The sequence below is a fragment of the Musca vetustissima genome, unplaced genomic scaffold (assembly GCF_032173495.1).
Source record: "Musca vetustissima isolate MV318-11 ecotype Yass unplaced genomic scaffold, APGP_CSIRO_Mvet_v1 utg5393, whole genome shotgun sequence".
NCBI classification, from domain to species: domain Eukaryota; kingdom Metazoa; phylum Arthropoda; class Insecta; order Diptera; family Muscidae; genus Musca; species Musca vetustissima.
In genome coordinates, this window is record NW_026882147.1 from 301,512 (window position 1) to 319,532 (window position 18,021).

Consider the following 18,021-nt stretch of genomic DNA (forward strand, 5'->3'; position numbering starts at 1 on the left):
GAAAAAAATCCATGCCTTCATAGTCATTTAAAAACCAGTAAGGAAAGTAGTAAAGTCGGACTGGGCCGACTATATGATACCCTTCACCACTTTGGGTATATTCTACATATGTATCCTAACATATGTAGAATATATCTGAACCGATTTCAGGGAAATTTGCCAGAGACTAATTTATATTACATCATTACGTTGTGACAATCGGCCTAGCTATGGATCTCTTCACGAAGCTTAGCAACATCATAAATCTGATCTATATCTAAATCTGAACCAATTTTCACGAAACTTAGCACACGTCATTCTAGACATAATTGATAGGGCTCGTCCTTGGGCCAAATAAGTGACCTATGCCAAATTTCACCCAAATCGGATCATAAATGCAACTGTACTTTGTTTACAATGTAACATGGACAGATAGACAGCCGGACAGACGGACGGACATGCATAAATCGACTTAAAAAGGAACCATGTGTCTATCTCGTTTCCTTTTGCCTGTTACAAACATATGCACAAAGACATAATACCCTGTACCACAGTGTGGTGAAGGGTATAAATATATATTTTCAAATTCACCACTTGGTAGTTTAATAAGAAATATATATTTTTCTAAACTACCCTTGATGTCGTTTTAAAAATATATTAAAATCCACCATTAAACTCATTGTACATTAGAACTTTTTACCGGGTTAACCTACATTATGAGGATTTATTTGACATATATGCAAAGGAAATGACAATGAAACCCACTGGGTTAACGAAATCCGGTTAAATGTAAACGTACTGTTAGCTGTCCTATAAAAATATATATTTTTTAAAATCTTCAAAATGTTTTTTTTAAATTCACGCCTTGGTTGTCCTTTTGAATATATTTTTACAAACATCCACTCCCTGATTTAAAAAATCCACTCCTTGATGGAGTTTTATATAAAATTAAATCCATGCCCTGATTTAATAAAAAATCACGTCTTGATGGGGTTTTACAAAAAATCAAATTCACGCCCAGATTTAAAAAAATCCACTCATTGATGGAGTTTTACAAAAAATCAAATCCACTCCTTGATGGTGTTTTACAAAAAATCAAATCCACGCCATGATTTAAAAAATGCACGCATTGATGGGGTTTTACAAAAAATCAAATCCACGCCCTATTTTTAAAAATCTACGCCTTGATGGGGTTTTACAAAAAATCAAATCCACGCCTTGATGGGGTTTTACAAAAATCCACGCCCTATTTTTAAAAATCTACGCCTTGATGGGGTTTTACAAAAAATCAAATCCACGCCCTATTTTTAAAAATCCACGCCTTGATGGGGTTTTACAAAAAATCAAATCCACGCCCTAATTTTTTAAAATCCAAGCCTTGATGATCTTTTTAATTTTTTTATATAATCCACGCCTTGATATTTCTTGAAAAACATTTTTTATATAATCCACGCCTTGATATTCCATGAAGAATTTATTTTTTATGAAATCAACGCCTTGAAAAAATATTTTTTATGGAGTCCACGCCTTGAAAAAAATATTTTTTATGAAATCAACGCCTTGAAAAAAATATTTTTTATGAAATCAACGCCTTGAAAAAAATATTTTTTATGTAATCCCCGTCTTGAAAAAAATATTTTTTATGGAATCCACGCTTTGAAAATAATATTTTTTATGAAATCAACGCCTTAAAAAAATATTTTTTTATGAAATCTGCGCCTTAAAAAATATTTTTTATGAAATTCACGCCTTGAAAAAAAGTATTTTTTTTTAAATCCTCGACTTAAAAAAAATATTTTTTATAAAATCCCCGCCTTAAAAAATATTTTTTAAAAAATATTTTTTATTAAATCTACGCCTTGGCATTCCTTGATTTTTTTTACAAATACACGCCATGTAATTTTTTTAAATCATGAAGAGGTGTTAAATTTTTTTTTTAATTCTTTGAAACATATTATATTTGTTTTTATTACAATTTCTAGCAACAATTTTATAAATATTTATTAATAAAAATAACTTATGCACTTTGTGTGCATACCAAATTTTATTCACTTTTCTGTTTTCTATTCGTCAAGATATTTTTCAAAAAATATATTAGGCTTAAAAATTTAACAAAACCAAAGACACAAACAATCACCCCCAGTAGTCCGCAAATCAATAAAAATCCCGCACAATCCCAACTATGTTTTTGCCAAAAGTTCAAATATTGCGCCGGAGATCTAAGGAATGGAGCTCCACGATGTCTAATGACAAATTCCGTCCAATAGATGGCTTTTTCCAATGGATCCATAGGCTGATCTCGATAACGTAATGATATTTCTTGGGCCCTTTGCAGATATTTTGGATTTTCCATTATTTCCCGAATACTTGTTGTAAACCCAGTGGTATTCAGTGTCGCATAATCGATGGCAAGTGCAAAACCATACTGCTTGGCCCTTTGGATGTTACGATGCTGATCGAAAAATATGGGCATACCCAGAATGGGTTTACCACAATAAATCGACTCGGTAAGACTTAACAGGCCACCGTGACTTATAAACAATTTCACTTTGGGATGTTGCAAAATATCACCCTGGGGAAACCATTTGTTAATGAAAACATTCGGGGGTTTATTCGCCATCAGAGAGGGGTTTTCAAATTTCCATAATATTTTATAGGGTAGCTGGGAAAATGTTTGCAATATCACTTTTCGAATGGGTTCGGGAAAATGTTCACTTCTGATATTCGAACCCATGGAAAAATAAATAACATCTTGTGTAGAATTGCTGAGGAAGTCATAAATGTCTTTGGGTAATGGCTGTGGCTTGTGTTGCAAATGAAAACCCCCTACCTCTATCATGTTGGTCACATAGGGTCTCGGAAAGCTTAGACTGTAATGTTGATTTAATAATATCAAGGAGATATTTTGCCGTAATTCCTCCAGGGATTTTGTGGCATTGGGAAAATATTGACGATATAAGCTATCATGTAGAGGGTTGTGTATTAAAACTCGATGCAATAACATGAGTATGTTATGCCACATATTTTCCAAACGTTGCCAAAAGTCCATACGTTCCATGGAATTACCACTGAACAAAGGTGTATAGGCCAATGGGGATATATTGTCCACCAAGGCATCTATGTAGGGGTCTGTCCCATATGAAGAGAAGCCAATTAGCGAGGCCTTAAAATGCTCAGCAAAGCCATATAAAACATCTGTTTGCAATGTCTCCACAATAACTAAATCGAAATGTTCTTCGGGAGATTTTAGCAGCTTCTGGACATTTTCGTTTTCCATTACATCTTTAACGATTGAACTGTAATACCAAGAAAACCCCAAAATTTCTTTGAATTTATTCATACGAAGATCGGCATAGCTAAATAAATCTGAAATGTAAAAAATAATAAAAACATTTGTTTAAAAAATCAAACGGTTTAATTTACCTCCAACATATTTTAAAACTTCGGGTACCTCAATGTCCCGATAATTCTCCAATGGCTTTTTCTGTGGAAAGGCACTGATAACCGTGACTTCGTGGCCCCTTGCAGCTAAGGTTTTTAAATAAGGTTGTACCACCAAATATTGTGATGGGCCAGGAAATGGAAATATGGCCAATATTTTGGCACCCTGACCAATGGATACACCATTAATCAACAAAATTGAGATAAGTAATTTTAAATATTTCCAAAATTCCATTTCTTCCACTAGACTTTGCTTAACTTATGCTGTCGGAATACTAATCGCAACAAACAGTTTTAGATTTGTAGAGTTCTTTAAAGCTTGTTATCATATTTTGAATCCAACTACACAGAGAAAGAGTAACAGAAGAGAGCACCCAAAAAATTAATTTAATGCCCAATTTGTTTCATTGTTAACAATTTAATTAAACAGGGTGTGTTCGGTTCTTTGTTCGTATTATTACGATCAAATTTAATCGTTTGTAGAATAAATGTGGGGTTGAGTGTGTGGCGATCGTATTTTGTTCTGATATCATTACACTGTGCTACCGTAGCCTTGACATTGATTAACGTTTGTTGGTGCACATTGCCGGTGAGAACAATGCACAACTCTCCGTCTCTCTCTTCCTCTCTTTCTGACTGGTCACTCATTCATCAACAAAGTGAATTGAGTACCGGTTTCGTTATCGATGTTGCCATTCAATAGTTTGCTGTATTAAATTGGTCGTATTTGTGTTGAAACCCTATAATTTTGGGTTATGGCCAAACAAAACATTAGACAACAATCGATTATTTATATACAGATCTGAACATTACGATTGTAAAATAAGAACGAAAGTTTGAAAGTACTGAAAATATTGCGGTATTGTTATGATACTTATACTTGTACCGATATTTCAAATTTTTAATACTAAACATCCTAAAAATGTCTGTGCAAAATTACAATCTTCGAAATATCCAAAATCTGTGACTCGAAAATTGGCAACACTGGAGGTGATTTCAAATATACAATAGGGGAATGATCAATGAGAGTAGGAAACAATGAAAAAAGTTTCTTTCTATTCGTTGATTAAATTAATGAATTAGACAACATTGACGGAGAATGTTTAGAGAGGAAGTTCAGTACAACGTTGAAAACAAAAATGACCTAACTAAAAGATGACTGGTTTTTATACCCTTCACCACACTGTGGTTTAGGGTATTATGTCTTTGTGCACATGTTTGTAACAGGCAAAAATAATCGAAATAGACCCATGGTTCCTTTTGAGAATATGCATAGAATCACTTTCTGAGTCGATTTACGCATGTCCGTCCATCCGTCTGTCTGTCCATGTTAAATTGTAAACAAAGTTCAGGTCGCATTTATGATCCGAATTAAATGAAATTTGGCACAGCTCATTTGTTTGGCCCAAGGACGAACCCTATAGAAATTGGGAAAAATCAGTTCAGATTTAGATATAGCCGCCATATATATTTTCGTCCGATTTAAGGTGAATGGTGTACCAAAGTTCCTATATATCTTTCGATTTGCACGAAATTTGGCATAACGTACTGAATTAAGTCTAGAATGATGTGTGGAAAGTTTCGTGAAAATCGGTTCAGATTTAGATATAGATCCCATATATAGTTTAGCCCGATTTTAGGTAAATAGTCCACTAAAGTCCCTATATATATTTCGATTTGCATGAGATTTGGCACAGAGTTATGAATAAGGTCTAGAATGATGTGTGTTAAGTTTCGCGAAAATCGTTTCAGATTTAGGTATAGCTCCCATATATATCTTAATCCGATTTAAGGTAAATTGTGTACCAAAGTTCCTATATATTTCGATTTGCACGGAATTTGGCATAGCGTACTGAATGAGGTCTAGAATGATGTGATGAATGAATGATTTAGATATAGCTCCCATATATATCTTTGTCTGATTTAATGTAAATTTTGTACCAAAGTCCCTATATATCTTTCGATTTGCACGAATTTTGGCATAACGTATTGAATTAAGTCTAGAATGATGTTGCTAAGCTTCGTGAAAAGATCCATAACTAGGCCGATTGACACAACGTACTAAAGTAATATAAATTAGTCTCTGGCGACGTCTGTTAGGATATATATGTACAATATACCCAAAGTGGTGAAGGGTATCACATAGTCGGTCCATTCCGACTTTACTACTTTCCTTACTGGTTTTGAATGCATAAGGAATGAAATAAAAGGTAGAGGTTGAGAAATATTATCTGAAAAATTCGGGCATGGTGTTTAAAGAATATGTGTTTAAATCGTTCACATGAATGGTACTTTTTTAGCCCTCATCATGATGTAGGGTGTATATTAAATATTCTGGGAACAATGTACAAGTCGCTTTTATGATCGAATTTGGATGAAATTTGGCACAGTACACTTATTTGGCCCAAGAACGAACCCTGTTGAAAGTGCAGAAAATCGGTTCAGATTTAAATATAGCTCCCATATATAGTTTTGTCCGATTTTATGTAAATGATGCACCAAACACCCAATATTTGTCCAATTTGGACAAAATTTTGAACATCGCACTGAATCAGGTCTATGCTTATGCGTGCGAAGTTGTGTTGGAATCGGTTCAGATTTAGATATAGCCACCATATATAGTTTCGTTCGATTTTATGTGAATGATGCACCAAACTCCCAATATGTGTCCGATTGACACAACATTTTGCAATGAGTACTGAATTATGTCCAGACTAATGCATGCGAAGTTTTGTTAAAATCGGTTCAGATTTAGATATAGCTCCCATATATAGTTTTGTTCGATTTTTCGTGAATGATACACCAAACTCCCAATATTTGTTCGATTGGGACAACATTTTGCACAGAGTACGGGATTTAGGTCCAGACTGATGTCTGCGAAGTTTTGTAAAATTAATTTTTGTGAATGGTGCACCAAACTCCCAATATTTGTCCGATTGGGACAAAATTTTGCGCAGAGTACTGAATTACGTCTAGACTAATGAATGCGAAGTTTTGTTGGAATCGGTTCGGATTTAGATATAGCTCCCATATATAGTTTCGTCCGATTTTATATGAATGATGGGCCAAATTGATTGAGCAACATTTTTCATAGCGAATGTTATTGAGGAGAAAATGATGTGTGATAAGGATTGTTGAAATCTGTTCAGATTTTGATATAGGTCTTATATATACTATCGTTCGATTTTATGTAAATGGTGCACCCAAGGGCCTATGTTTGTGCGATTTACACGAAATTTGGCAGAGGGTATTAAACTGAATATAGAGTGATCACAAACAACAAATGGTGTGTGTAACGGTTACTCAATTAGGTCCATGTTTATATATATAGCTCCTATACATAATTTGACTCGATTTCATACAAATGGTACACCATTTGTCCGTTTGACATGCAATTTTTCATTGATTTCAGAATGGTATGTGTATGGGGTTTTCAAATTGGTTCAAATTTAATTTCGTCCTCCAAAGATTCTATGACTGTTCTATCTACAGGATATTGTAGATATTATGGTGAAGGATATCACATAGTCGGCGCCGTCCAACTTTTGAACTTTCCTTACTGGTTTAATTCTTTAAGAAATATGCTTAAAAAATCCCCATTTCTATTGGCTTTCAATTTTACATAATCTCCGTCTTTGTAAAAATGTATTTTTGAAATCTACGTAAATTTGCCATTCCGAAGGGTGTCGAAAATTTTTTTTTTCAAACAAATCCATATTAAATATCCATTTATTTACTTTGTATTTGATTGCGATAAGTTATACATAATTCTGTTCTGTTCACCCATTAATTAATTTTGAACCCCTGGTATATCTGTGAAATGCGAATATGAACACTTTTCAAGTTTGTGTGAGACAACATACACATAGACATCACATATATCTCATATTGATGGTAGAGCCATTAAATTTTATTTATTTTTAATTGCTCTGATTAACAGCAATCTATTGAATATTATCGAATATCACGTTTTCTTTAAATTTGTGGGTGGGTGGAACTGATCAATATTTTTTTTTTGTGTGAAGTGGACGTGGCTGATTTTCACGTGCTACCACACACAAATTTCTGCAAATCATTCAAACATTACTTTGTGGATCTTTCTCTGCAATGATAAAACGAAAACTGAAAAAGAAAACAAATTCCTAGACAATTTTTTTTGCCGATAACTTAGACCAACAACTGGCATTTATGGATTAGATAACTTCATGTTTACCAATTCTATTTATCTTCCCGTTGATTACATTCAGCACATTTTTGACGGTTACTACATTGGGGTCGTATATAAATGAAGATCATTTATAAATAGTAAAACTTTCAATTAGAATCTCGTAGTTGTCCCACAGAGAAAGGTTTCGGAATGAGTTACAAATTAGTGATAAATATTTTGGTGTTATTACCATTGGTGAATAGTGCGAAAATCTTGGGAATTTTTCCAATTCCCAGTCCTTCACATTATATTTTGATGGTACCATATTTGAAGGAATTAGCCGCTAGAGGACATGAAGTGACATCGATTAGTGGATTTCCGCAAAAGGAAAATATAACGAATTTTCGCGATGTAGCCGTAATGGAAGTTTTTGATAACTATGATGGTAGGTTTGTGAATTTGTTGTTTAAAGAAATCCACTCAATTGTTGGTTTATAAAAAATTATTTTAAGAAAAATCCGAGCCTTTGTAATCCATGAAAAAAGATAGATAAAAATATCCGAACCTTTTTAATCCTTAAAAAAATATTTTAAGAAAAATGCGTGCCTTTGTAATCCTTAAAAACAAATCTGGGCCTTTGTAATCCTTGACAAAAAAAAATCCGTGCTTATGTAATCCTTGAGAAAAATCCGTGCATTTGTAATATTTGAAAACCCCGTATAATTTCTGTAGTTCTTTAAACACATTGTTAAAAAATAAAATATTTTTAAAAATAATGTAATTTTACATTTAAGGTTATTTTATTTTAAATTAATTAAAAAATATCCATCCTTTTAAAATTTTCAGAAATGATCGCAGACATTCAACAGTATCGTAGCAAATGGGATGAAATGGGTCTGATATCCGAATTCATGGTCCAACTAACCGAGAAGGTATTGAAAAATCCCGGCGTTCAAAATTTACTGAAAACTGAACAATTCGATTTAGTCGTTTTGGAATCAGTTCATATGGATGCTTTGTATAGTTTTGCCCGGCATTTCCAAGCACCCCTAATTGGTTCGTCTTCATTCGGTACAGATCCCATCATTGATGAGTTAATGGGAAATATGTCACCCTTCTCGTACACCCCATTGGTAACAATTGGCTATACGGAACGTATGTCCTACCGGCAAAGGATGCGTAATGTTATCTATCAAGTAATGGAACTCTTCCATGTTCGTTGGGTCCATTTACCACGCCAACGTCAATTAATGGCCAAATATATGCCACACATCAAAGAGGATCTATGGGATTTGAGAACAAATTTCTCACTGATGCTGCTAAATGAACATTTCTCGTTGAATTTCCCAAGGCCATTTTTACCCAACATGATCGAGGTGGGAGGTTTGCAGTTAACACATAAAACCATACAACCTTTGCCGGAGGATATACAACAATTCCTGAATTCCTCAACAGAGGATGTGATTTATTTCTCGCTGGGTTCAAATGTCAAATCTAAAGATTTCTCCCCAGAACGTTTGGAAATGATTGTAAATATTTTCAAAAAGTTACCCTATAAAATTTTGTGGAAATTTGAAAATCCCCATCTGCCCGGCAAGCCGGATAATGTTTTAATTAAACCCTGGTTTCCACAAACCGATGTTTTGGCCCATCCTCGCGTCAAGCTGTTCATATCGCATGGTGGCCTTCTCAGTACCACCGAATCGATATATCATGGAAAACCTATGTTGGGGCTGCCCGTATTCTATGATCAAATGAAGAACATCAATAAAGCCACCCAGGCTGGATATGCTTTGTCCTTGGATTTCTTTACCTTTCCGGGTGACAAATTTGAAGCTAGCATTTGGGAAATGATGACCAATGATAAGTACTACAAGAAAGCCAAAGAAATATCTGGTATATATCATGATCAGCCGATGAAACCATTGGACTTGGCCGTGTATTGGACGGAATATGTCATCCGTCATAGAGGTGCAGCCCACTTACAAAATCCAGCTCAGAAAATGAATTTCCTGCAAAAACACAGCATAGATACTGTGGGAGTGTTGATCTTAGTGGCGGGTCTCATTGCAATTGCTGTGGTTTATGTAGTTTTTAAAATGGTGAAAATAGTTTTAAGTAAAAATTTTAGAAAGGAAAAAATTAATTGAAATTGATTTTAAATATTGAATTTTAGAATAAAATTGAATAAAATAGTTGTAGGAAAATGATTTTAAAATAAAAACCAAAAAATTACAAATCTCATCCAAATATGAGAAACCTACTCATTTTTTAGAAAATTTATATTATTTCCCATTTCCAATAAATTAATATATATATATATATAACCTCCACCTTTACGTCTTATACAACTTTACTACATCTTTTGTCTTAGGTTATAGAAAAAATATAAAATTAATAAGATTAAATTATCTATAGGAGGTCCATGGTTATTATTTGCTATGTCATGTCCCAGCTATAATGCAAGTGGGCATAACACACAATTTATTTCTACGTTTGTTGTGTGACTTTGCAAAAACGCCGGTATGCTACTATTTTACAACGTGCAAATATTTATAAAAATTCTAATTTTTTCGAATCAAATTTTTTTTATTAGCTACTGCACATATAAATGTCAGTGCTTGTTTATAGTTGATAATGTAATAATTTAACCCATTGGTAACAAGTGTGTATTCAAATTGCTTTAAGGATGTTTAAAAAATATTCCTCAGAAATAACATGCTATGTGATGACCATTTTAAAAATATACTTAAAAAATGTAAGACTTTTAAAGTTAAGTTCAAAAATCCACGCCTTGTGATGGTCATTTAAAAAATATCCTTAAAAAATTTAAGACTTTTGAAGTTAACAAGTTAAAAATCCACGCCCTATGAAGTCATTGAAAAAATATTCTTTAAACCAGTAAGGAAAGAAGTAAAGTCGGACTAGACCGACTATATGATACCCTTCACCACTTTGGATATATTCTACAGACGTCGCGTCTTTGTTATACATCTATATCTGAACCGATTTCAGGGAAGCATTCTAGACTTAATTCAGTACGCTATGCCAAAATTCGTGCAAATGAAAAGATTTTCAGGGACTTTGGGACAGGTCCATTTACCTAAAATCGGTCGAAACTATATATGGGAGCTATATCTTAATCTTAGAAACTTAGCACACATCATTCTAGACTTAAATCAGTATGCTATGCCAAATTTCGTGCAAATCGAAAGATATATAGGGACTTCGGTACACCACTTACATTAAATCGGACGAAAATATATATGGGAGCTATATCTAAATCTGAACCGATTTTCTCGAAACTTAGCACACATTATTATAGACGCAATTCAGTACGCTATGCACAATTTCGTGCGAATCAAAAGATTTCCAGGGACTTTAGTGGAATATTTAACTAAAATCAGGCGAAACTATATATGGGAGCTATATCTAAATCTGAACCGGTTTTCATGAAACTTTGCACACATCATTCTAGACTTAATTCAGTACGCTGTGCCAAATTTCGTCCAAATCGAAAGATAAATAGGGACTTTGGTACACCATTTACCTTAAATCAAACGAAAATATATATGGGACCTATATCTAAATCTGAATGTATTTTTCCCAATTTTAATAGGGTACGTCCTTGGGCCAAACAAATGAGCTGTGCCAAATTTCATCCAATTCGAATCATAAATGCGACCTGTATTTTGTTTACAATTTAACATGGACACGGACAGACGGATGGACGGACATGCATAAATCGACTCAGAAAGTGATTCTATGCATATTTTCAAAAGGACCATGGGTCTATCGCGATTATTTTTGCCTGTTACAAAAAAATGCACAAAGACATAATACCCTGTACCACAGTGTGGTGAAGGGTATAAAAATCGACGCCCTATGAAGTCGTTGAAAAAATATTCTTTAAAAATCCACGCCTTTGGAAGTCATTGAAAAAAATATTCCTTAAAAAATTCACGCCCATAGGAATCCTTGAAAAAAAAAACTATGAGAAATATTTTTTGTACAGGCAAACACGCTTCACATGCTTATCAGTCTGTACTGTAGTTTACTCCCCGTAATCTCACCCAAACATACCACATGTGGCAATAGAAAACTTCTATCTTATTTTAGAATGAAAACATTCGACAAGAAAAATCTCTTATCTCAAGTGGACTGTAGACAAAAATAGATCCCTGTTTATCTAAACATTCTCTCCTTAAGACAACTATCATTATCATTTTTATACGATAATCCCTGTTCGCTATGCGAAAACACTCATATTTGCTTCACTTTACATTACAATAGCGGCCCGATAAGGATTAATTAATTTTCTTTCTTCTCTCAAACGTTTTGCAAGGCTGTCACTTGTGTTTACAATATACACACAAACCCACACACACCCACAAATAAACTTAATTTATGGTAGGCACTTACATGGTTCTAATCTACAAAACTAACCGCTTTTAGGTCAGTTTAAAAAAATACATCGTCGCGATAGCATCTTCTATTTGAAAAACCTAAACGAATTATTATTGGAAAAAATGAAATTTCGGATAAGACTCTCATATCTGTTAACATATTACCTTGCAATTGCATTTTCGTTTACTGAGGCCGTTAAAATTCTAGCTGTATTTCCATTTCCGGGTCCTTCGCAATATATTTTGGTACAGCCCTACTTAAAAATGTTGGCCTCCAAGGGCTATGAGGTGACATCGATAAATGCATTTCCACAAAAACAAAAAGTGGCTAATTTTCGTGATATACCAGTGACTGAGGTTTTTGATAATTATGCGGGTGTGTAAGAGTGCACCAGCGGGGGAGGATAATTCGTAATTTAAAATAATTCAAAAATATTTTCAGATGTAATCTCTGGCGCCCAAGTGGAACGCAACAAATGGGATGAAATGACATTTCTGTCGGAATTTTTCTATAACATAACCGAAACGGTTTTGAAAAATCGCCAAGTCCAAAATCTAATGCAGAATGAACATTTCGATTTGGTAATAGTGGAGACGATACTTACCGATGCCTGGTACGGCCTGGGCAGGCATTTCCAGGCACCCATAATTGGTGTATCGTCATTTGGTACAGATCCGGTGATTGATGAACTTATGGGTAATATGTCACCATTTTCCTATACCCCCTTGGTGACAATTGGTTATACGGAAAATATGACCTACATGGAGCGGCTGTGGAATGTAATTTATCAGCTACTGGAGCTACTGCATGTTCGAATGGTTAGCTTGCCACGTCAGAGGACATTAATGGCCAAATATATGCCACACATCAAAGAGGATTTGTGGGAGCTGAGATCGAATTTTTCCCTGATGTTATTGAATCAACATTTCTCGCTGAGTTATCCAAGGCCATATGTACCCAGCATGATACAGGTGGGTGGATTTCAATTACACTACAAATCCAATCCCTTGCCAGCTGATATACAGGAATTTCTAAATTCCACTCAAGAAGATGTGATTTATTTCTCCATGGGATCAAACGTTAAATCAAAAGATTTTCCCCCGGAACGCCTCGCAATGATAAATGAGATCTTTCGCAAATTGCCCTATAAAATTCTATGGAAATTTGAAAATACCCAACTGCCCGGCAAGCCAGATAATGTTTTCATAAAACCCTGGTTTCCCCAACCCGATGTTTTGGCTCATCCTCGGGTTAAGCTTTTCATATCACATGGCGGCTTGCTAAGTACCACGGAATCGGTGTATCATGGTAAGCCCATGTTGGGATTGCCAGTCTTTTATGATCAAACCATGAACATTAATAAAGCCAAGCGCGCCGGCTTCGCTTTATCTGTAAATTTTTATACTCTACCCAAAGAGGAATTTGAAGCTGCCATATTGGAAATGATGAATAATCGTAAATACTTGGAGAAAGCTAAAGAAATTTCTAGAATTTATCATGATCAACCGGTAAAACCATTGGATCTGGCTGTATTTTGGACAGAATATGTCTTGCGTCACAGAGGAGCACCTCATCTGCAGTCTCCGGCTCAGAAAATGAGTTTCGTAAAAAAACATAGCATTGATACGGTGGGCGTTTTAATTGCAGAATTTGTAGTTATTGCTTTGTTGTTTATTTGTGTAATTTTGAAAGTTTCGAAGGTAGTTTTTGCAAAGAAAGCAAAGAAGCAAAAAATTAATTAAATAATAAATAAATTTTTAAAACAAAATATTATATTTTGATTGATAATGTTTGCTAAAAAAATAAATAAATACATCGTCCACAATGATGATTGTATTCAAAATTCCTTCAATTTATCGGGATCCTAATATAGTATAAGTAAGCAATTTAGGAACAAGGCTACCTGTCGCCAGACCAAACTTACACTCTACAAGACGCTGATACTACCCGTGCTGGTGGGTATGGATCTGAAGCTTGGTTACTTGCGCAAATAGATGAGGCAGCTCTTGGAGTGATTGAGTATCAGCGTCGAATGAACCACGAGTTATACCATCTATACACTGACGTATCAAGCGACTACGGTGGATAGGTTGTGCTAATGGATGAGGATACCCCAACTCAAAATGCATATAAAAGCGAGCCATCTGATCTGAAAGTGGAAGATAACATATCGAAATATGATCATCCCAATTGAAAAAAACTGCGCACAAGACTGAGCTATGAACTTCAACCGACAGGATATTAAACGGAACTTGGTATGGGGACTATGTGAAACCATGAAACCATCTAAAAATTTCTCAAAAAATATTTTTCTTCGTCCAGGAACACAGAATGTCAAATTACAGCCACTTCGGTGGTGAAATGTGGCTGAAATCTTCACAATACCGAACAGGGGCAGGAATCTGGACTCTCGAAAAAGCGAGGTCAAAAAACAGACTGCCAGAATACAGTTTCTTTGGTGATTAAAGTCTTCTATGGGGTCTATGTCATTAAAAGAATCAAAATATTTATGCCATTCTATGTATCTTAAATATTCCGATTTCTATCGTGTTTTCAAAAGAAGTATATGACAAAATCGACACAGCAAGAATATATATCATCCCATCTGGGTCTTTTGGGCATCATTCAAAATATCTAAAAACATTTTCATTTGCACAAAATATTTAAAAGGGTTTAGGTCTATACACACTTCATGAGAGACCTCTGGTATCTGAAATTAATATCCGAAAGGAGTTCGGTTTATAGAAGTTATTTTGAAGTGTTCTCTATCTAGAGAATTGCTGTTAAAAGTTATTCCGTCAAACATAGAAATCTCTATATAGTAGTTGAAGATCTTAGAGGAGACGTCTGTTTGTTGAAGATGTTTTCTCTTCTATAGAAAATTTTACCTCTGTTCTGGAAGGTCTTCTCGATATCTCTTTAATATAGAGAATACCTTTCGAAAGACCAGTCTTGGAAGGATCATCTCTTAAAAATGTCTCCTGTCTATAGAGGTATTCCAAATTTGCCATTTGATTCTAGAAAACATTCGATTGTAGTATAAACTTTGTCTTCTATTTCAAGAAGTACCGTTGGTTGTCTTCTATTTATAAAAGTCCTTGAGACTCTTCTGTCCAAAAATATTTGTAGAAAGTCTGTATGCCAATAGAAATCCATAAGAAGGATCATATGTATATATAAGATACCTTTATATATACATACGATATATTTTTGTCACATAATGAACAAAAAAATATTTATCATCGAAATTAGTTATTGAAAGTTTTTCAACAAATTCTGACCAAATGATTATGTAACTATATAAACGACATGCTCATGACAACATAGACAGCTGTAAGTAGACCTGTTCTCAACTACGCTGTCCCAGTTTGGACTTCGTTTTTTAGCGATACGCAATGGAGAATGCTTCAAACCACACAGAATAATGTTTCAATGGAGACTTGCCGGGATCGAACACATTTGTTCCAATTACAAATAGGGCCTGAATGTACAGGTAATTTATTTATATGTCGAATTAAATCCACAGATCTTCGTCACATTGATCTGTAGCTGATGTTCAAAATAAAAAGTGTTAACATCATTGAAATATTTCAGGAAAAACGAGTTACAACAACAACGTCGAACAGTACTGAGTACGCTTGTGCTAAAATATTTCAATCTTTATAATTTGATGGTGTTATGCAACACTTAGTGTTCGCTAAGTCTCGTGTATTCGACGTTAGTGCCTACTGATTCTTTCTATTGAAATATATTTTAAGAATTACGTTCCCCCCACTGTGCTAACACAAATCAAAATTATTCACACTTTTTTATTACATCTGTAACTCATTACATTGTAATTACTTAAACGATTTAAGCTGCTGTCAATTGGGATGATTGCAAACGCAAAGCACATGACACGCATAGATCGAATATCAAATATTAGCTATTCATGGTAAATTTTGTAACAGTTCGCGAAATTACATCGTTCGGAAAGCATCATTTATCTACACCAATATGAAATGTTCAATCGGTTTACTCTGGTTCACAATATGTTGGCTCTTGTGTTCAATTCCCTATATTCAGCCCGCAAAAATATTGGCAATATTTCCTTTTCCAGGACCTTCGCAATATATTTTAGTTCAGCCATATTTGAAAGCTCTGGCTGCCCGAGGCCACGAAGTGACATCGGTTAATGCATTTCCACAGAAAAAGGCGGTTGCAAATTTTAGGGATATATCCGTGACTGAGGTGTTTGATAATTATGCAGGTGAGGAGGGTTTAAAAAGGATTTCAAGGATAGCTGATGGGAACTGCAAACAACTATGCCCCATATTTTATATTTTTTTCTTTTCAGACTTCATAGCTGGAACCCAGGTGGAGGTCAGCAAATGGCAAGAGATGACATTGTTTTCGGAATTTTTCTACAATGTCACCGAGACGGTATACAAAAATCAGGAATTCCAGAATTTACTACATAACGAACACTTTGATTTGATAATATTAGAGGCTTTACATACCGATGGCTTGTATTGTCTGGGCAGACATTTTCAAGCACCCCTAATTGGCTTGTCTTCTTTTGGCACAGATCCTGTAATTGATGAACTAATGGGTAATATGTCACCATTTTCCTATACGCCTTTGGTGACAATTGGTTATACGGATCGCATGACCTATAAGGAACGGATGTGGAATGTAATTTATCAGCTAATGGAGCTACTACATGTCAGATTGGTGGGCTTGCCACGTCATCGGAAATTGATGGCAAAATATATGCCACACATTAAGGAGGACTTGTGGGAGTTGAGAACAAATTTCTCCCTAATGTTTTTGAATCAACATTTTTCGTTGAGTTATCCCAGACCCTATGTTCCCAGTATGGTGGAAGTCGGGGGTTTTCAAATAAACTATCAACCCAACAAGCTGCCAGAGGATGTTCTAGAATTTATAAATTCCTCTCAGGAAGATGTAATTTACTTCTCCATGGGTTCCAATGTTAAATCCAAAGATTTTCCCACCGAACGTATACAAATGATAATTGATATCTTTCGCAAGCTGCCCTATAAAATTCTATGGAAATTTGAAAATCCTCAATTGCCAGTTGAAAAGCCGCCAAATGTTTTCATTAAGCCATGGTTTCCCCAACCCGATATCTTGGCTCATCCGAGAGTTAAATTATTTATTTCCCATGGTGGTTTGTTGAGTACCACCGAGGCCATTTACCATGGCAAGCCCATATTGGGTTTACCCGTGTTCTATGATCAAGCTATGAATGTTAATAAGGCAAAGCAAATGGGTTTTGCTTTGGGTATTAATTTTTATACTCTACCCAAAGAGGAATTGGAATCGGCTATTTTGGAAATGATGACAAATCCCAGATATCGTAACAGAATTATGGAAATATCCAATATTTATCATGATCAACCAATGAAACCATTGGATGTGGCTATATATTGGACTGAGTATGTATTACGGCATAGAGGTGCAACGCACTTGCAGACCCCAGCCCAGAAAATGAGTTTTATAGAGAAACATAGTATCGATACGGTGGGGGTTTTAATAGCAGCTGTCATTCTGATACTGGTTTTGATTGACGTCGCAATAGGGAAGATTTTTAATAACTTGTTCTCGATGAAGGAAAATAAGCAAAAGGTTTATTGAATACATTTATTTTTTCAAGTTTTGAATATATGTATATAACTAATATTTTAATCACATTTGTTAAGATGTGAAATATAATTAAAAATTGTTTGTTGCATTTAATAAAAACATGTTTTAAAATAAAATTGTCATTCTCCATTGGAATATATTTTACTTCGATTCAATTAGATCCTCTAACTGCTAGGAATGACGTTTTCCCACAGAAAAAGGGGGTGAACATTTTCGGTGATAGACCAGCCTTTTGAATTGTATCCCATATTTCTAAAAATACAGATGCTTACATCTGGTTATTCAAGACCTACAAGAAATTTGTCGTTTACAGAAAACATTTCTAAGGTGTTATTAAGATGTACACATTTAAAGGATATCAGTATCCTTCGAATGGGTGCTTTTGAATTGTCCTCTAT

General features: G+C 34.6%; 3 protein-coding genes across 3 annotated transcripts; 2 read left to right on the top strand and 1 right to left on the bottom strand.

Moving 5' to 3' along the window:
* Positions 1 to 2,023: 2,023 nt before the first annotated feature.
* LOC133328354 (UDP-glucosyltransferase 2-like) lies at positions 2,024 to 3,655 on the bottom strand. The gene is made up of 2 exons (XM_061536925.1): positions 3,403 to 3,655; positions 2,024 to 3,345 (listed from the first exon to the last, which is right to left on the bottom strand). The coding sequence occupies exons 1-2, from the start codon at positions 3,653 to 3,655 to the stop codon at positions 2,024 to 2,026; spliced, it is 1,575 nt and encodes a 524-aa protein (XP_061392909.1).
* Positions 3,656 to 7,777: 4,122 nt separating this feature from the next.
* On the top strand, positions 7,778 to 10,178 carry LOC133328355 (UDP-glycosyltransferase UGT5-like). Its single transcript, XM_061536926.1, has 4 exons — positions 7,778 to 8,012; positions 8,414 to 9,654; positions 9,986 to 10,090; positions 10,164 to 10,178. The coding sequence occupies exons 1-4, from the start codon at positions 7,778 to 7,780 to the stop codon at positions 10,176 to 10,178; spliced, it is 1,596 nt and encodes a 531-aa protein (XP_061392910.1).
* Positions 10,179 to 12,163: 1,985 nt separating this feature from the next.
* Positions 12,164 to 17,614, top strand: LOC133328356 (UDP-glycosyltransferase UGT5-like). The gene is made up of 3 exons (XM_061536927.1): positions 12,164 to 12,349; positions 12,416 to 13,653; positions 16,040 to 17,614. The coding sequence occupies exons 1-3, from the start codon at positions 12,238 to 12,240 to the stop codon at positions 17,612 to 17,614; spliced, it is 2,925 nt and encodes a 974-aa protein (XP_061392911.1). The 5' UTR covers positions 12,164 to 12,237.
* Positions 17,615 to 18,021: the final 407 nt, after the last annotated feature.

Bases quoted from the DNA above. Each gene is read 5' to 3' on its own strand.
- LOC133328354 (XM_061536925.1), bottom strand. From the start codon at position 3,655: ATGGAATTTTGGAAATATTTAAAATTACTTATCTCAATTTTGTTGATT. The intron at 3,346-3,402 runs GTAAATTAAACC...TTTACATTTCAG, and splicing joins AGTTTTAAAATATGTTGGAG to ATTTATTTAGCTATGCCGAT.
- LOC133328356 (XM_061536927.1), top strand. From the start codon at position 12,238: ATGTTGGCCTCCAAGGGCTATGAGGTGACATCGATAAATGCATTTCCA. The intron at 12,350-12,415 runs GTGTGTAAGAGT...AAATATTTTCAG, and splicing joins GGTTTTTGATAATTATGCGG to ATGTAATCTCTGGCGCCCAA. The intron at 13,654-16,039 runs GTAATTTTGAAA...CCCTATATTCAG, and splicing joins TTGCTTTGTTGTTTATTTGT to CCCGCAAAAATATTGGCAAT.
- LOC133328355 (XM_061536926.1), top strand. From the start codon at position 7,778: ATGAGTTACAAATTAGTGATAAATATTTTGGTGTTATTACCATTGGTG. The intron at 8,013-8,413 runs GTAGGTTTGTGA...TAAAATTTTCAG, and splicing joins AGTTTTTGATAACTATGATG to AAATGATCGCAGACATTCAA. The intron at 9,655-9,985 runs GTAGTTTTTAAA...AATTATCTATAG, and splicing joins TTGCAATTGCTGTGGTTTAT to GAGGTCCATGGTTATTATTT.